General features: G+C 41.0%; 1 protein-coding gene across 1 annotated transcript; it reads left to right on the top strand.

Annotated features, from left to right (window-relative positions):
- Positions 1-467: 467 nt before the first annotated feature.
- On the top strand, positions 468-18,538 carry UNC93A (unc-93 homolog A). Its single transcript, XM_033513132.1, has 8 exons — positions 468-688; positions 3,776-3,957; positions 4,758-4,987; positions 8,001-8,126; positions 10,508-10,725; positions 11,843-11,978; positions 13,568-13,699; positions 18,053-18,538. The coding sequence occupies exons 1-8, from the start codon at positions 602-604 to the stop codon at positions 18,316-18,318; spliced, it is 1,377 nt and encodes a 458-aa protein (XP_033369023.1). The 5' UTR covers positions 468-601; the 3' UTR covers positions 18,319-18,538.
- The last annotated feature ends 1,833 nt before the right edge of the window (positions 18,539-20,371 follow it).

Here is a 20,371-nt window from a genome sequence, read left to right as displayed (position 1 = left end):
CATGAATGAAGGCTGTCCCAATTGCCAAGCAGCCAGCAGCTTTGGGATTCTGTGCTGCACAGTTATGGAGCTGGTGTATGCAGGCAGAGCTGTAGCACTATCTCATTTCCTAGCATGCTTTTGTAACCACAGTTAAGCAACAGGCCTGATAGAAATTCCAGTACAGTGTTTAATCTTTGTCCCTTATGGATTTGTGTATCTTTATGACAGAAAGTGATTCCACAGCTTGCAATTTTTTTCTTCTGTACTGATCATAGTGGAGAGCCATATATTATATGACTTCAATACTCAAATAAGTGCAAGCATTGCAAGAGACTTATATACCTCTCTAATAAAATGTGATAGATGCCCTTGGGACTGCTGGCTATTGCCTGAGTAACTACAGGTGAATGAGTAACAACTCCATAAGTTTTCAGTACTACTTAAAAGTAAAGTTCACTGTCCAGTCTTCAAATAATTAGCAACTGTCTTCTCTACAAACACAGAAAAAAGTGACCTTTTCCAACAAGGCGTAAGCTGTTTTTCTCCAACCCAAGTCATCCCGTGGAATAATTGGATCAGCTTTGCCCACTGGCAGGCCTTTTGTCTTCTATGAATCAACATGGAAAGGAATCTTAAGAATGTTTTGGTCATTTCTTTTGGATTTTTACTACTCTTTACTGCTTACTCAGGACTCCAGAGTCTGCAGGTAAGAGGGGCATCTCCCTTTGGTTATCAGGACAGTTGGTCTGGAAGGGCATCAGGCCAACTGGTAGTGTGAAGCACATCAGTCTTTCCATGGTCTCTGTGAAGAAGGCATGCACAGTATTTTTTGTGAGGTGGGTTAGGACATTGAATTGTTGCAGGTTAATATTCTTCACCCAGATCCACAGAATTTACTAAATATTTTATTCTAGTATTTCTCAAATAGCTTGCATACTTGTGTCATTCTACTACTTTAGATTCACAAAACTTATTTCAGTGGAAACAGAAAACAAAATTAACCTGAGATGACTTTTCTCAGAAGAAGATATTGCCAAATGGAAAACAAAATCAGTTTCTGGAAAGAATTTGTTTTCAATATTTCTAAATTGTTATGATCTTATAGTAATTATTATTGTACAATAATGTAAAATAATTAAAAATTATGCCTAAACCATTAATTAATTTAAGTGTAAAATAAAACAGTAATTTCAAGGATCATGATATAATAGTAAAAATTATTATTTTTTAATAAGACAGTTGTGGCTTTACTGGCATTAACATCCTAAAACCCAGTAGCAGAGATGGGTTTCTAGAATGACTTGAATACTCAGGTTACCATTAGAGCTCACTTGTTTTTGTCCAAAATAAAAGACTGAAGGTTACTCTTGCTGTCTATGAATTCTTATGAGTAAATAAACTATCAACTGGATTGAATTTTCCAACTGGAGGGGGAATCTGCATGCCTTAAAGGTGGAACTTGATACATAACATGATGAACTTGTTTTCAATAATGAGGGGTTCACCTCATTTCAGGAAGAGGTGCCTCCTTCTGCACATCTCCTCTCCTTGAACAGCTTTTTTTTGCTGGCATTGTCAGATTCTGAACTCAGAGATGTTCCACAAAAAACAGTCCCAAAACTGGATGGAGACACTATGAGTTGGGGAGACTAATGAGGCAGGGGAAGATAAACCCCAGAAGCTGCAAGTCAGTCCCACCATCTGAAACACTTGGTTAGAGCATGGTGCTAATAACACCAAGGTTGTGGGTTCAATGCCCATACAGGCTATTTACTTAAGGGTTGGACTTGATGATCCTGTGGGTCCCTTTCCACTCAGAATATTTTGTGAACCTGTGAACCTGTAAGTACTGGAATGCTAAAAAAGTTCATAATTCATTTCAATATTCCACTACCCAGACTCACATCCCGCTAAAAGACAAACAAATAAACAAACTAACTAACTAACCAAAAACCCAGAGAGTAAAAATCATATGCTTTTGGAAGCCTAATTTTGGCTTCTAATTTTTGGAAGTTCTAGCTGACAAAACCAGGCATGTGATGTTTCAAAAATAAGATCTTTGAGATCAGGAAACCTCTTTTCCTGTTTACAAAACAACCATTCCAATTCTATAACACCTTGGCACTGCTCTTAAAGAGACTGTCCTGGTACCTGGTTGTCTCCAAGCATGCTGCATGACTACCACCATGATCCTGCATGGCCGGACTGCACAGCCACTGCAGGCTTGGAAAGTGGTTCCATGAAGCCACCAACAGCTTCATTCCTCTACAACTCTCTCCAGTGCCACCCCCTCAGCATCCAGTTCACCTTCCAAAATCATGCTGAATCACACCACCTATTAATCAAAATAATCAGGAAAACATTGCTAAGTAGCATAGAGTTGCAGAATGGTTTGGTTGGAAAGGACCTTAAAGGTCATCTCATTCCAACCCTCTGCCACGGGCAAGGACACCTTCCACTAGACCAGGTTGCTCAAAGCCCCATCCAGCCTGGGCTTGAATATTTCCAGGGATGGAGTGTCCACAGATTGTCTGGACAACCTGTTCCAATGCCTCACCACCCTCACAGTAAAGATTATCTTTCTTATATCTACCCTAAATCTCTCTTTTAGTTTAAAACTATTGCCCCTTCTTGGCCTATCACTAGACTTGTGAAAAGTCACATCCTGAGTTTTTAAGGTCCCCTTTGAGTACTGTAAGGCTGGAATGAGGTCTTCTCTTCTCCTGGCTGAACAATCCAAACTCTCTCAGCCTGTCTAGGAGAGGTGGTCCATCCCTCCTGATCATCTTCATAGCCCTCCTCTCCAACTTGTCTATGTCCTTCTTGTGACAGTTCCCAGAACTGGATTCAGTGCTTCAGATGGAATCTCACCAGAGCAGAGTAGAAGGGGAAAATCACTTCCCTTGCCCTGCTGGTCACACTTATTTTGATGCAGCCCAGGGTGCAGCTGGCCTTCTGGGCTGCGAGCTCCTGTCACACCGTTGCTCTTGTCCAGCTTTCATGCACAGAATTCTCAAGTCCTCCCCTGTAGGGCTACTCTCAATGAGTTCTTCTCATTCAGAAGAACTGTACTCATGTCTGGGATTGCCCTGACCCAGATGTAGCACCTTGAATTTGGACTTGTTGAACCTCATTGTGTTTGCATGGACCCATTTTTCAAGCTTGCCCAGGACTCCCAAATTGATCTTCTCATTTCAACTTTCAGGGCATCACAAGAGGAGAAGTATTTTGAGCATAAACCTGGTTAGATCAATAAAATGTTATTCCTTCTTTGTGAAAATGTGGGTGAATCAATTTCTTCCAACTACTAAGGGCCTCTGTGAGACTACTAGAAAGGATATTTGGACCTTGGCAGCTGAAAATCTTAGAAATTTTCAGACCTGTAGTTTAAAGCAAAGAATCTCCCACTATTGCTATACCAGCCCTTGTAATACAGATCTGAGAACATTCCTGCCTGAGACAACAAATGAAGGCCAAGAAGAGAGGTTACTTTTCATTCAAATTGCTTTCAAAGAGAAGCTCTAACAAATAGCATCAAATAATCTAAAGAAGGATTTACCAAAGCTTTGAATAGGAGCAACCCTCACCTGATTTTTTATCATGTTTTCATAAATGGTCTATCATTTTGAGGAAAATTCCAAGTCCATAATCAGGCTGTTTTGGGGAAATGAGACAGTAATACCCAGCCCCAGATGCTGTGTCTCTCTGTTTCTGCCCGAAACCACTCTCTGTACACCACAGTAATATGTACCTGTGATGAAATTTGTCTCAATCACTGTTTTTGTCCCTGCAGAGCAGCCTCAATGCAGAAGAAGGCCTGGGCGTTGCTTCCCTAAGTGTTCTGTTTGCTGCACTCACCTTATCGTCCATGTTCCTCCCCCCAATCGTCATCAAGAAGCTGGGCTGCAAGTGGACCATTGTGGTCTCTATGTGCGGCTACGTCGCCTACTCCTTAGGGAACTTCTATGCTAGCTGGTACGATTAAAATACTTTAACCCTCTCTGTTGTGTTCCGACAAAATAAGGGCAAAGTTCTGTCTTCTTTTTCTTCTCCATTCCTACTGTCTTTGTTGCAGAGTAGAAAGATGGATGCGAAAGTTTCTACTTGCCACGAATCGAGATAAATAAATGCTGTATTAGGTGGACCAGAGAGGTGAAAATGTGCAGAGTCAGAATGAATACATCCATATACATCCATCCACCCACCTGGAGCTGCTTCTCTAACTCATGTTTGTAGCAGAGATTTCTCTTTGGGGAGTGGGGGGAAAAAAATCAGATGTTTATTTTTAAAGTAAAAAGAGTTTTAGGGCTGTTTGTGAAAATGTTGAAGGGAAGACTATCTTCCAGCCAGTATCTCTGGGAGAAGAGGAGCGCAGGAGAAGGTTAACTCCTGCCTGGCTCTTCCTGAAGGTGGATGAACAACTTCTGCTCTCCAGTGACAAGGGTTGCAACTCTGTGGAGGAAAGTTGTCAATATCCATCTTCCAAATTGCACATGCAATTCAGTCCTCAGTTATAACAAGTTAAGGCACACGAGCACAGACCTAGCCAGCCTGGCCTAGGCCTAGTCCCCATGCAGAGCTGCATTTGCTTGCACACTATCTAAACTAACTAAACTTCACAAGGCTGGCCTTTTCTTGATTCCATGTAACAGATTTATTGTGTCATAAAAAGGATAAATCTATTTCTTTGATGTCTATTTTTGCCGCTGGATCTTTGGGCAAATGATTCTTATGCTAATGGTAAGAACTATGCTAAATAAAATGTTCTTTGGCAGGTACACACTCATCCCTGCCTCTGTGATCCTGGGCTTAGGAGGAGCACCACTGTGGTCTGCCAAATGCACTTACCTCACTATTGCTGGCACTTTGTACGCTGAGAAAGCAGGAAAAAATGCAAAAGACATTATCAACCAATACTTTGGGGTCTTCTTTCTGGTGTTTCAGACTTCCGGCGTCTGGGGAAATCTTATCTCAGCCTTGATACTTGATCAATCTTCCAACAAAGGTAAAATGTATTTAAAATTTTGGCACTTCTTTCTATAAACATTAACTAGTTCTAGATAGATAAGAGGTAGATTTCTGCAGCTGAGCTTTCATAGTCAGTGGAAACAGGCACTTGAGAGTTAGCCCATCTGAGGATAGATGTCTGAAATAAATGAGATAAATTTCTCTATGAAAGTGTTGATTTTCCATCAAAAATCAGCCACAAAGAGGCAAAAAGCTAAAAAATAGAACTCTATTGAGCTCTGTTTGAATTCTACCCCTGTATTGCAAAGCATAGATGGTTTGCAGGCATTGCAAGGCTGCAGGCGTTGGCAGTCCTCCACATCTGACTTCTACTAAAAGTGGTTTAAAACAAAAGGCAAAATACTAAAGCAACCCTTTTGCAAAGCTTGTTGTACTGGGTTAGTTTGCTCTTAAGCATTCAAGGTGAGTCAGACTGCTTGCTGGTGCTTGCTGAAAATGAGTGCTCTCCAGAACTGTCAAGAAGAAATAGCAGTAGATGTTGGCAGGAGCCTGTGTGCCAGGGCTCCTCTGCTGTGTTTCAGACTCAGACAGCAGATGCCAATGTAGCTTGAAGAAATCACTCAGCAGCAGTGCCCTCATTTCCCATGCATGTAATTGGTGTCAGTTTTAAAAGGGTGGTTGTGAAGACAGATTAATATTTGGGTGTCACCTTAGAGATTCAAAATGCTGTGGCGTCTTACCATTGCAGTCTCCTGTACATTCCTCATCCTGTCAAAATCAAAACAGGGTTGTTCTCCAGACATGGAGAGAGTTTTCTATATACACTGCTGCTGTAAGTAGCAAGAAGCTACCTCTTTCCTGTCTCAGTTAAGCAGTATCTCCTCTGAAGAGTTCTCAAATAGCTGCTAGGTCAAAGCTAAGTATCAGGAAGTTGGCATAAGGTTTTAATTTTTGGATTTATGGCAAAGTAGTTGTCACGAGGTGTGATACCTATGTAGAATCATGCTTCTTTTAAACCTAAGTAACTATAGGTGAAGCACCATTAAAGCAGAATGCTGGCAGACCCTTTCAAGTGCAGTGGAGTTCTGCTGACTTGATCCCAGAGCCACATGGCATCTCAGGAGGGACTGTCAGCTCTGATGTCACTTGCAGGGCAGAGGCAGTGGTGCAGCTGTGGGGTCTGTCCCAGCTGCAACCATTTGACTCTGCCTCACAGCACACACCATTTTAACAAGAGGAATAAAACACTATATTTTTTTTGTCTTGTAAATCCCTTCCTAGTTTTACTTTTGAGGATGTTCCTCCAAATTTTAGACATTTTTTTAACCTATTGCATAGGATTTCAGAAAATGGTGTGTTCCTGTGAATGGTGCTCAAAGCCAGAGGCATCTTCACTGCAGTGATGAGCAGTTACAACATGAGTTCCACTACTGTGCCTTCTCAGTGAGACACGGCTTTAATCTAGAGGGAACTTCTTTTCTGGGGTGAGAGGGTAAGAATCTCCAGTCATGCAATATTTTCCTCTCCTCTGAGACTTGTGGCAAGGCATCCATTCGTATTTTCATGTACTCAAAATGAATTATATCACTGAGCAGTAGGAAAGATATAGCATGTATCTGCTCAAAATCAAAATACATAAAATTCAGACATATCTACTCTTGACGTGTTGCCTGCATCACTGCATCCAGACAGAAGCAAGGCAAAGTTACACCATATGGTAATACCTTACCTGAAGACAGTAATCAGTGTAAATGATGAGAGTCATCCTTCCTCACTCATCACAAGTTTTAATTCAAGAGAAACAGTGCAAACCCTGCCTTGCAGCCTGCATATGACTAATTGCATGTGCAGCTTCATCTTCAGATGATGTAAGAACCAATAAAAAACTTGTTTTACACACTTCCACACTTCACTCATGTGACTCACCTTTTGCAAATAGTAATTTTGCTGGAGGTCTGTTTGTCCATTTTTTGCTGAAGGTTTGTAGTGACTATAATAAGATAATGATTTTCTTTACATTACTGCATTTTATCTTATGTTGAACCTCAAGTTGTTTATGAAACTGGTGAGACAGCTGATTCACATCACAGCAGCTTTGATTGGAAGCAATGAGGAAAACCACACTAAAAGTAGTTATGCAATAACCTTAATTGAAAAATTACAGAACAACTCTCCTTTAAGGAATCAGCCAAGGTACAGCTGTGCTGCCCTTTATTGTGCTTGGACCAGAGACAAATTCTGCAGTGAGAACTCCAAAAATATTTTGTGGGGTTTGGGTCATCCGCCTCCAGTAGACAGGATTATCCAGGATTGCAGTTTGGGTAGGCATTTATTCTTTACCAAGAGGGTACTGGAGGGAGTTTGCACAGCGTGCTGGTGACGGTGTGTGTGAGTATGTGCGTGTTTGTGGCTTTGACATATGCCCTACACAGCAACAATAGGACTGCACAAAGAAAAAGTCTTACTTCAAATGCTGCTGAACTGTTGGTTTCAAGTGTTCTCAGAAAGTTAAAATAGCAGTATGTAAAATAATAAAGTCAGGAAAAGCAGGCTACATGGAACTCACATATCTTACATTGCAATACTGAGTAATCATAATTTGAATTTATAAAACTACCGAAAACGTGTCTTGAAGTGGTTTCTGTTCCTATAACACTATAGAGAAATTATCTGGAGAAGGAAAATGTGGGATGGCTGTAAGAACTGAAGTCCATCAGTCCATTGCTGGTGTAAACTTAGGGACCTATCTCATGAGGTATTATTATTAAGAGGTAAAAATATATACTCAAATTGAGTTTGCATTCAGATTTCACCCTCCAACTTTAATCCCTGCCCTCATGTAACCATTAATTCAGTGTTCAGTCTCTCTTTTGTTTCTCTTAAACCAAATTTTTGTGTGTTAAACTGGGATTCTGAAGTTAAATATCTCTAATCAGGAAAGGCTTGAAACCAGGACCAATCACTAAGAACTGGATTCCTTATATCCTTACACATAGTGTGGACTGGCCTGATCTCTTCATTGACCTGCCTTTGTTTTGGTTCTTAACTAGTGGAGATCACAGAAGAAGACCTGGAATGCTGTGGAGCATTCAACTGCCTGACTGATACCACTAACTCCACTGCATCAGCAAGACCCTCCAACTCCTTAATCTACACACTGGTAGGGATCTATACTGGTGAGTAATCCACACAATCTTTAATCACTATCACTGATGGAGAGTCTGGTACTAGTGGAATCTAGCAGGGCTTTGCAGATTAAGTTTCTGACTTTCTCCTTCAATCCAATTTGCCGAAGGTAAATAAGATATGTGAGAGCTATAAACAACTACTGCCTAAATGGTTCTAATGCTTTATGCCAGAGCTGTATCATTTTTATCTAAAGGAGAAAGATATTCTTTATATTTTTCACCTGGAATAAAGCTGAAGCCCAGTGTGGTGACCCAAATTCAGCCAGGTAAATTGGCATATTTCCCATTTAGTAACTACAGCTGCTATGGACCTTCCTTGCACAAGGCTAGAAAAGAATTAAATACAGGGAAGATGATGCCATTAAAAGAAAAAAAAAAATATATGTGCAAGGATTCACTGAGTGAGGAAAGTTCCAAAAAGTATCCCACTGGAAAGAAGTTATCCTCTGGATAAAGAAAAGTATCCAGTAAGGCAATGTGCACCTCAGCTCTGTCAAAACATCTTTGCAGTCTCTGAGCATAGATGTACTCTCTGTGCTGATACAGGAGCACAGAATTTGCCATACACTCCAACAGAGTGTATGTGATCAGGCAGAGCCAGGTCTCAGTGCACAGGGGCATTGCAGAAAAGCCTCCCTCTGCCCCCATCCTGCACTCCTGATTGGTGGGAAAGTGTAAAAAATATCCCCCCACTCTCCTCCCAGAATGTACTGGAGCTGATGACTTTCTGCTAAAGGCATGTTTGTCTGTAAAGTTTAAATTTAAATTTGATGACTAACGTGTACAGCACTCCCTTAGGCTCTGTGCATGCAGAGTGAATGCAACCCTGCTTCCTCCTGACCCTGTGTCAGTGGGGTTTCCTTCTTCTTTTAAGCTCTTAATACAAGAGATGTCTTTTTGTACCTCAAGGGAAAGTAAATGGGTAAATATTTCATTCACAGGCATTTTTTAAATGTGTCCTCTCTATTTGGTGGCTGAATACTTATTTTTCCCAGCTTGTGTGGAAACAGTAATGGATAACTGTTCTGCTGTTTTGCTGTCTCAAGGACTGTGAATGTTTCTATTTATGTTCGTGCCAATCACTATGAAGCCATGCCATTATCTTCTATAATTGCTCTTGATTCATTTAATGTATTTTTTATATATATTTTTTCTGGAAATGTTGATGTCCTGTTCTCACCCATTTAAGTCCAGCAATTAGTCCATAAGTACTAATAAACACTCTAGCAGAACCAATAATTACTTGAATCATGAAGGATTTACAGCTTAGCCACAGTGGGGAACCAGGACACCGGAGAAATTCTAGGAGACATGGATGAAAAATAATAAGCAATTAAAAAATGAGGCAATTTATTGTTAATCTGTTGATGTATTTGGATATTAAAAGTTCACAGTAGAGACAATATCCATACAAATAACATAGGAGCACATTAAACAAGCCAAGTGGATGGAAAGAGGTGCCTGGTTCTCATCTTACTCTGAACTGTACTTCTTTCCATGGGTGGAATTCTAGTCTGCATAAGTGAGGAAACATTATCGTGCCCTGCATCTAAAATGAAGCAATCAGTTGTGAATCTATGGTTGTCTCATGTATATTGTGAGACATGGTTATCTTCTTGATAACATGAAAAAAATTGTTTTGATTCACTGCACAGCCAACAAATCTAGACTGATACATGCATGATAATTTTCTGATTAACTACTCTATATATTTTTATATACTTTTATATGCTGCTTCTCCTAGGAAATTATGGGTTTAAAGCTATAACTTCCATCTTTTCAAGTTAGCTAGAGCTGTCCCTATCATCTTCAAAACAGCACATATTCCATACTCAAAGCATGGTTCTGAGCCAAAAAAAGAAAAAAAGACACAACATATACTGGGTTTCAAGACAGCATTTATTTTTCTTTCCATGTGTTTGAAAGAAGAGCCCCGCTAGCCATGAAGACCTTGGCACTGGAAGCGAATACTCCTCTCTCTTGTTGATTTAAAGGCTCCTGATAGCTCCCGAGGGAGCTGTTTGTGGCCAGCTCCCATCCCCGAGCCCCGGCGTGCCCTGGAAGGGTGAGCTGTCACCCTCGGTGGCCGTGCAGCTGGCCCGGCGGCTGTCACAACAGGCCAGCCACAGCTAAGCTGAGGGGATTTGCGAGTGCACAGCTGTATGCAGAAGATGTGAATGTAGATCAGGCCTCCTTGTTTATACAGAAATGGCCTCTACACTGAAGCGGAATCAGAGGCAGCTGCCAAAATATCCCACAGAGAGCTAAGCACCAAGTCAGAACAATAACAGCAGCAAGTGACTTCCCATCATTCTTTCAGCATTCCTCAGTTTTCCATTAACTTTTTGTTTTGTTTTTTTTTTTTGCAGCTAGTGGTGTGCTAGCTGTGTTGCTGGTTAGTATATTTCTGGACCAGATCCAATCTGACCAAGTAGAGACTGAGAAAGAAAAACAAGAGGCACCATCCTTTTGGTCTACATTCCTAGCGACTTTCCGGCATCTTAAAGATAAAAGACAGTGTCTTCTAATCCCTCTGACAATGTACAGTGGGTTTGAACAGGCATTTCTTACTGGTGACTACTCCAAGGTATGGATGTAAATGAAAATATATTTCTGTCTGATTTTTTTGTGCCTCTGTATCTTAGTTTTGCATATTTACCTGTCAAATGACGAAGTTCTTAATGATGATTTGTGGACTGAAAAATTACTGCTCACTTCTGCGTGAATGAACTGAGTGACATCTTCAAACAGCAGTAAATATGTCCCTTGGAACAGCCTCAAAAAGAATGCAGTAGAGAGCTTAACTCACCAGTGGAGCCCACAGCAGAGAGCAACAGGTTCAAACTCTTCACCTCATTGTAAATAACAAACTGGGAGAAAAGCCAGAAGTCAGGAAAGCTTTCATATCTTCCTTCCTCTTCTGGTTTCCCTAGAGCTTGTATAAATGCAAGTCAGCACACATTCCACATATTTTATTTTGACAACTTTTACGGTAAGAGGGCAAGTCCTCAATGTGGCTGGCTGAAAGCCCTTATAGTCACTACTGCAACAGGTCCAGACCCTGACAGATTGAAATTGTTAAAACCACCTCTGCTCCTCCAGTTTCCCAACAAACCTAGATACACAGCATGCATGTTCTCCGGGCATTTGTTGAGAAAGCCTCAAAAGAAAGAGGACAACCTTCTGAGCCACTTCTTCCATGCTTAAGACTTTCAAGCCTTGCATATAAATCAGATGGAAGGGTGCACTTTTTGCTGTGTTGGAATGGTTTGAAAGGGACACTCCATGGCAACCTCCACTTGTTATATGCTCTTATAGAAGAGGTCCTCTTCATTTTTTGGGAGCAGCTCTGTCATGACCATAGTGTCAATTGCCAATTTTCATCTCTTGGGCTATGATGGGAAGGGCAGAAGATTCCTAATGCTGCTTTCAGGAGTTTTTGTGTAGAAAGCAGTGCTCAGAATTGTTCTGCTTGTTATCCCTCTGCTTGCAAGGCATCAGTCTGGTTGGGAACAGGGGCAGGAAAGCTGCTGCTGAAGGCCAGCTATGTCAATGTACCAGGGACTTATCAGCAAACTCTCTAACCGTGCTCTTTTTATCTCGTCCATGTTGGTTATTTACCAAACACTCAGGGTAAAATGTTTGAACTTTAGCTGTGTACTTTTATCAAAGAAAATGCGGCACCACTCTCCCTTCTCTTCCAGGTATATATGACCTGTGCCCTGGGGATACAGTACGTTGGCTATATGATGATCTGCTTTGCAGGTATAAATTCCCTCTGCTCCCTGCTCTTTGGAAAGATCTCCCAGTTCACGGGTAGAAAACTTCTATTTGCATTAGGTATGTAAAGATTTCTTGAACTACTGATCACCACATGTAATCAGATCCACTACTCCCCCCTTTGCATGTACAGAGAGATAGCTTGCTGTCAGCTATCAATTACAACCAAAGTCAATCTAGAGGCAGACTTCACAAACTTCATTCATAAGAAGAGGCAGCTCAGCTCACAGTTAAGCACTCTATTGCTGTCTTTGCCTTACATCACTTTGCTGGTGATGTAAGTTCAGCCTGCTTTTGAGGGCTCTATCTATGCAGAAGGTGCCCTATAGCTTTGATGTTTATGGCTCTGATGCAGCCAGTGCCAAATCATCTTGCAATGCAGATGTTGAGACTTGCACTATCATAAGAAGGATTTCTCCACCGGGCTGAGACCTCCTCACACTTACAGAGTGAATGCAAATCACTGTTGACCTGAGTCTCAGGAAATGACAAACTTGGAAATTTGAGTGAAATTTCAGGAAACATTTTAAAGGTTGGCCTGCTGTCCTTTTTGCTACTTGTTCTATAGGGAGAAAAATAGAAGTGAATCATGTGTCAGGCCAAAATAACTTAAGGGCTTGTGTACGGGACAGTAATTTACATGTTGCCTTGAGAAAAGATTTGCGTATTTAAGGACATCTCCCTCTCCAAAGAACATTGTTCCAATGAACAACAGAGTAATGGAGGCATAAAATAAATATCAAGAAATATTTATTTTGTGCCCCTGTGTGCATTATGCATACTAAACTGGACTAATACCTTATTTCCACTATGCAATAACTTATACTATTAGAAACATCACTGAATAGATCAATATTCATCAAGACATTATAGACATTCTCCACAGTAAATTTTAAACCTGGACAAAGAGGAAGAAATTTAGAGTGCTTTCAGCTTTAGAGTGCTGTTACAGTCACTAGCTCGAAAATTCTTCTGTCTGTTCTAGGTATGTGTCTCAGCCTATAAAACTCAGATTTAAAAAAAAAACAGAAACAAAAACCAAAACAACCTAATAGTAGCAATAAACAAATAAATTTCTCCCCAAACTGCAGTGTTAGAAATGGAAGACCTCTGAACTTCTCAATTCTGTTTAGTGGTCTTTGTACTCAGCCTGTGAATATGCACCTGTGGGGGGAAGAATCTGCGACTTATTTAAAAACCACCTTTTAAAACAGAGACCCCAAAGCCACCAGATCCTCTAGAAATCCTTAATTGTCCCCTCCAGCCCTAAATGGAAACCTCATTTAAGGCAAGGAGAACAGAAGGGTGTTTGCTCCCCCTTCCCACATGCCTCACACGGTGACTGCAAGCCTTTCAGAAGCTCCTTCTCAGTGGTTCGTGTCCTTTGTGCTAACAACCGTATCAGCACTGAGGATCTCTCAGCTCTGGACACTGCTCAGAATCATGAATTAGACACTGTCAAAGGCCTGCATTGTTTGTATTTCATGTGATATCAACTCAGTCAGTGCAAAGCTCAATGAACCAGAAAGACTTTAAGATTGCCTTGTGCTTTTGTTGGGGGGAAGAATAAATAAGTGTTATCTACCACAATCTGTCCTAATTATAATTGCATCTTTATTTCTCTTCTTTATTTCTTTCTAAATCAACAGCGGCAGTTTTGAACACAGGCTGTATAATAACACTACTGTTGTGGAAACCTCATCCCAAGCAGCTTGCTGTGTTTTTTGTCATCCCTGCTCTTTGGGGCGTATCTGATGCTGTTTGGCAAACACAAACTAATGGTAGGTCTTGGTGACAGTGAAATGTATTCTGCCGAGATATAAAAGTCTGCATGTTTGCATCTATGGAACAATGCTGCATAACAATGATAATGGTTCTAAGACAGCATCTAAAAGAAATATGTTAACTCATTGGAAAGCAGAAGAAGTAGAACAAGTTGGGAGTAAGAATGCAAAATATTCACTGAACCAATATTTCCAAGATGAAGAGAGAAGAGTACTGCAGAAGATTATTCAGGTATTAGGGTATTCAGGATAAATATTCTGGAGGAGTATTTCAAAGTAATTTAGAAACTAAGAAGAATTTTACATTTAGTCTGTCTTTAGCATAAAGGAGAGAACTCTGGATAAAAATTAACTCAGAGCTCAGCAACAAAAGAAGACAAAAATTGTCTGTTAGGAGTTATTGGAAAAAATGTGTAGGAGAAAACCACAGAAATATTATACAGCCAAGTGACTTCATACAGCTCTGATTTACTCTATTTCAAAACTCATAATCCAGTGTGATAAGGCATAAGTAGGTAATAAAAAGGAGCAAGGTCATGGGGCACTTCTGCTTGAAGGAAGACTGAAAAGCTAGAGCTCTTTAGCCTGGACAAGAGGTAAGTATGGAAAGCAGTCAGTAAGATAATTAATTGTATGGAGAAGATGACTTGAAATTCACTATATCTCATAATAACAGGACTAGTGGCACCAGATAGTTACCAGGCAGAAGTCTTTATAGGAATCAAAATGAATAGTATTTCTCACACAATGCATAAGCAAAGTATGGAATTCATTGCCAAAAATTTAAGCTGGAATTACATCACATCATTACAAAATCACTTCAGGGGAAGGTGATCCTCTGGGCACACATCAGGTTATGCGTCTTGGACTTCCTTTCTCTGATCCCTTTGGTTGTCTCAGGAGTTTAGAAGACTTCACTCACTAGATAAAGTGTCCTGTTGCTCCTGGAGAGCCAGATGGAAAGCATTGTGGTCCATTGCCTGCTTGAGTAATCTCCTTTCAAGCACATGTAGAGTCTCTGCCTCTACACACAAGGGAGTAACCAGCCAACATCCTTCTCTGCCCCTCCAGCAGCTCCAGCTCATATCCCCTAGAGCAGAGCTAGTGCATACATCAGGGAACACCCTCTCATCATCTCACATCCTTACCCAGAGGCTTGTGCCTCAGGTAAAAATTTAAAATCAGTGTTCTTGATACTACTCAGGGTCATGGAAGGAGAACATCAGAGAGGATTTGCTCTCTCTGAAGTAAAGCTGTTCATTCACTTCCTGCTTCTTCAGCCACAGTCTTTCTGACTGCTCTGCATGCTTCCTAACACTCTTGAGAACTGTAGCTTATTCTTCCACTGGGATAAAGGACCTGTCCTTTGTCCTGCTTCTATCTTATCCAGAAAACCTTGTCCTCGGACACTGTGCTTCTTTCAGAATCACAGTGGGGTTAGGGCTGGAAAGGACTTCTGGACTTCAAACCCCTTGCTCTAGCAAGGCCACCCAGCCACTTACTCAGGACCATGTCCAGGGAGCCTGGATATTTTCCAGAGAGGGAGACTCCACACCATCTCTGGACAACCTGTGACAGTGCTCAGTCACCCTCATAGTAAAAAAAGAATTCCAGATGTTCAGAGGAAACTTCATTTATTTCAGTTTATGCCCATCGCCTCTTGCCCACTTTTCTTGGACACCACTGAAAAGAGCTGGGATTTGTACCCTCTCTTCTAGGATTTACATACATTTGAGGTGTCCCTGAGGAGCATGTTTCCTCAGTAAGGTCCCTGCATGACAAAAATGCACCTGAGACCCACATTAGGGGAAAAAGGGGTAAGCACAGAGGAATTAAGTATTGGAGAAGGTGGCTGGAAAGTGGCTAATTTCTAAACCGCCAGAGGAGGCAAAGACAGTGGACAGTACTTTATGCTTACTTGATGGTGAATGAACTCTGCAGCTATGTGACAGGATCATCCTCTGTTTACAGCCCTCTGTCAGGTCATCTGCATTCCCAGATTCCTGCGAGATACTTGTGAAAACTTCATATTTGGAAAGACACCCAAATGTTCTTCTTCCTTGCATAGTGTCTTTTTTTGGTCTGTACCTTACTCAGCTGTTTCACAGCTCCGATTTGTAAGATTATACAAAGTTCTCTTTGTCACATTGTCACAGTGAAACATCAAGTGATGACATGAAACATTAATAGAGAGGTGCAGTGACATTACCCCACAGTGCTGCATCCCAGAATAGGATCTTCAGTTTGACATACCCACATAGGACTAATTGTCTTCTCCCCTTCAAAAGCTTCATACAGATATACATCACATGAGAAATTCCTGGCATCAGAGACTATGAGGTGAGATAAGACCTCAAAAATAACATTGGTTTACAAAATCTGTGTTCCTTCCTTTGCTAAGCTCCCATGAGTGCTGCTTGGGCCTCAGTAGATTAACCAGTGAATACATAAATGGCACAGTGCCACATACTTAAGGCATTCTTTGGTTTGTTTTGTGCTCCTGTGGATATTTATTACTCGAGTACCCCCTAGAGGATATGTAGGCTCACAGTAGATGAGCCACTTCATCTTATAAAGTTTTCCTGACATGTTTGTGTTCATGTGTGGACGCTCTCACTTATTTCCAGTGAAAGCTACTTCATTTCAGAGGGTGTAGTGTTCTTTCTTATCTAACTTGAGCACAGATGCTGATATTATGCACTGACAAAAATTGCACCTGGGGCAAAACAACTGGGGCATAATAATTGTGTAGCACAGAACTATCAGGTGGACTACAGCAAAACCAAGGTCTTTCCAGGCTGATTTGTGTCTTTAGAAAGGATATAAATGATTCTAAAGAGTTTATAAACCTGGACTCCAATAATTTCCAGCAGTCCTATTATATACTCATGCCTACTAGTACCAGGGGAATGAGTAGAAAAACAGGCAGTGGCAAACAACCAGGATAATTTCCATGGAATTGAACTGCAAAATTTCAGAGCTAGCAGCCTCTCCACTCACTCAGTCCAGCAGGTCCTGCTGAAGCTCATCCAGGCAATTTGCTTCAAGATGGCAAACCTACCAGCTGAAAACCAGAATCTTTAGACATAGAACTCCCATGGCCTCAGAAAACTTCCTGTATTAGACTTACCTCACTAATATCTTTCCAAGAGATTACACTGGGCATATCAGGTAATTAGTATTAACAACTTGCACTTGTTCATTTATTAGGCAAAACTATGAAGGTCTATTATATCTACACTCCACTCAATCAGTTTAATGAACTAAGTATATCTTGTGCATCTATCCAGATTTCCATCATGTCTGAATTGAAACAGTTCAGGAAATGTCCTCTTAGAGTCATCAGGACACATAAGTTTTTTCATACAGAAGAAGTCTCCCCCTACTTAAATAAAATGAAGGGGTAGTTGAGTCTACTCAGATTTTTAGAGAACTTTGCATTCCTCTTTGTCTTTTGGCTGAATGTACATATTTCAAACAGATGTGTTGTTCTACAAGTGGATGAAAACAGTCAAAGTTCTTTATATTCTTCTTTCCTCTGTGCATACCACGTCTGAATCAGAGTAAATACCCTGTTCTTTATCACTGCTGGTGCTAGCTCAGCACCCAGAGGAAAGCAAGCTCTCTCCCTTTTCCCTGTATGCTTCACTAGCCAGACCTGGAGGCTGGAATCCCTCCCTGGATCCCAGTTGTGGGTGTGAAACCAACTTAACTCCTTGGGAGCTTCCCAGTGAACACAACTGCATTAGGATGATCAGTTGAACTGAGTCTCTGTGTCAAGTAAGTTTTCCAGTTGTTGCCTGGAAATTCTGTATGCATCAAGGATATTCTATTTGCTAACCTATCCAGGAGCTGAAAATTTGAAAACCTGGTTGATTCAGAGAGACATATCTGCATACTAAATCTGAGCCCATGATATGAAAGCCAGTAAGGATTTGGTATGAGCTTCAACATATTTATACATGGAGACTCTATGATGTCAAGGACTCCTTTTTCTCCTTACTTGCTCATCAGGGCAAAACCCTCCATTTTTGTAACTAATAGTTTGAAAAAAGAAGTCCTGCCATCTTATTTCAATAGATCACATCCTTTCTTCCTTCCTCGCATTTTTGTTCCCTTTTTCTCTGGTGTTCTCTATTTTGTCATGTTTGTTTTGTTATTTCACTTGTTACAATTCACAGAAGCACAACAATATTTTAAGGCAAGGCTTGTATTTTCCTTTCTCTGACATTTATGAGGGAGGGTCTGTCTTTCCCATTGTGCTCTATTTATTCCCTTTGCAGAAAATACGTGGTTGCAGATTTAATCTTCACAAGACATGTCTTTCCTTCCTTTCTTCCTTCCTTCCAGCAATCTATGGCATTTTATTTGAGAAAAACAAGGAGGCTGCCTTTGCAAATTACCGTCTCTGGGAATCAGTTGGATTTGTCATTGCCTTCGCTTACAGCAACATGTTGCAAGCCTACGTCAAAATGTACATTTTACTGTCCGTGCTTGCGCTGTCCATGGTGACCTATGGAGCAGTGGAATACCTCGAGGCCAAGAGCTCCCCCAGGACACCTACTGCTACCAAGAAGGAAAATGGAAAATCCCCCTCTCAGGAAACACACATGTAATCCAACAGGGTCAGAGGGATGGAGGCAAATCAAACTGGCCAGCTCTTTACAGGTATGTCTCCAAGGGCGTTCCAGTGTGGACTGTTTCCAGAAGGATGGTGAAGGAACAGATTTCAAGGCTGCTGTGAAGCAAATGTCTTGGGAGTAAAAACCTCGAGATCTCACCTTTATAAGGGAAGATTAGCTGACTTTACCCTTTCATGCAGATGACAAACTAATAAATAAAGTCTTAATAAATGTAAACAAGATTCCTAAAGTCCTCATCGTTTCGTTTCTGTGTCTAAGACCTGGTACAGCTTTACAATCAAACCACATGCAGAATGAAGAAAGCAACTGGGGTTGCTCAGTTGATTGCAGATAACACACATCATTTCATGGAACCATTAATTATAAAGATTTATGTTGTTTTTATGCTGCATTCTTTAACACCTGCTGTAAATAGCATCAGCCTATGGACTGGTTATATCTGCAGTTCATATCTGCACACCACAGCATCAACTAACCACTGAGCCCACCAACTTGTCTTAGGTCAGCAGACAGCTGTCAATCTGCCCATGTCATCCCTCTATCCCAGCACTCTTTTGATTTTCCTGTCTCCAGTTTTTCTGTCACCTCTTACAGCAACTTCATCCAAAAAGAGATGCCTTCTACAAGAAAATACACTTCAGTGATTATGACCTTGTCCCATTTTCCCATCCAGGAACAGAGATGTTTTCAAGATAAGCAGCCAGGCCGTGGGGAACCTTGCCATGAGAAGAGCACAGGTGACGGTTCAAGTCACAGAGAGATAGGGAGAAAAGGAGGAAGGGCTTATACTTTAATAAGTTCTTGAGACCTACATGTAACCTGCAGTGGCTCATCTCTTTTCAACTTCTCTTTAGTTTTACCCATATTGTTTCTAGATACGGGTTTTCGTGGTTTTACTGCAAAGAGTGTTACAGTACACTTACTGTGCAGTGTCCCTGCATCTTAATGAGAGAGCACTGCACAGACCTCGTGTTTATTACTGGTAATGACCCTATTCAGAGTCTCTGTGTGAGGCCGACAGCACCAAAGGAATTGCAGACAATTGCTCTTCATGTCCAAGATTAGTGCTGCCTCTGGAAATAAACTACATATAAGTTATATATATATACATATAAGTTATACATAAGTTGTTGCCTGCCATGGAGATAACACTTGAAAGCACTTCCTCCCAGTTACTAACCACAGCAGGAGGATGAGGCACCACACGGTGTGACAACAATAACACGATTTGTGTGACAAAAATCCCCAAATTTTTAGGTCTTGTAAGAAACAACAAACCTCATGCTACTTTACTGTCTTTCTTACATTTCTTCTTCCCAACCATCTGGACCCCCCTTCAGACTTCACTAGTGTTGATTCAGGGCTTTTCACATGATGAGCTTTTTCCAGATCTCATAAAATAAAGTAAAATTCATTATGTTCTGTAGAAAAGAAGGTGGCAGGTGGGCTCCCTGACAGCTTTCTCTTGCACCTTTGCCCTGTCAGCTCAAAGACATGCTGTTGAACTCTCTGTTGGAAATACAAATGGCAAAACTATTGTGGCTGAGGAATGTTGACAGCCTCCTATCTGCCCAGCATGCACAGATGGATATTCTAGGCTGCTGCTGATTTTCACCCCACACTGCTTCCATCTCATAGAGAAGCACAGCATTGTGTTTCATTGCATCTCTGAATCCTCCTCTGATTCTCTTTCACAAAGTGATGTTCAATGGCAAGTGAAGCAAAGAGGGCTTCTGAGGTCAGCATCATGATGAAAAGCTTGTCTGTGTGAATGTAATAACTTTATAACAACCCAACACAGAAGTCAGGATCCTGCTACATGAGATTCTCTACAACCTCAGAGCAAAAAAGATGACCCCAACCTAGACACTATACAGCTTTTTTTTTAATGTAGTTTCTCTTTTTACTCCTGTACTGAGTCTGGCTGAGATGGAGTTAATTTTCTTTGTAGCAGTCCATATGGTGCTGTGTTTTAGATTTTTATAACTAAAACAGTGTTGCTAACACACCAGTGTTTTGGCTATTG

This window comes from Parus major, chromosome 3, assembly GCF_001522545.3.
Source record: "Parus major isolate Abel chromosome 3, Parus_major1.1, whole genome shotgun sequence".
Classification (NCBI taxonomy): domain Eukaryota; kingdom Metazoa; phylum Chordata; class Aves; order Passeriformes; family Paridae; genus Parus; species Parus major.
Note: the sequence above shows the minus strand (reverse complement) of the source record. Positions and strands in the feature narration are given on the sequence as shown.

Bases quoted from the DNA above. Each gene is read 5' to 3' on its own strand.
- UNC93A (XM_033513132.1), top strand. From the start codon at position 602: ATGGAAAGGAATCTTAAGAATGTTTTGGTCATTTCTTTTGGATTTTTA. The intron at 10,726-11,842 runs GTATGGATGTAA...CTTCTCTTCCAG, and splicing joins TTACTGGTGACTACTCCAAG to GTATATATGACCTGTGCCCT. The intron at 11,979-13,567 runs GTATGTAAAGAT...CTAAATCAACAG, and splicing joins AAAACTTCTATTTGCATTAG to CGGCAGTTTTGAACACAGGC.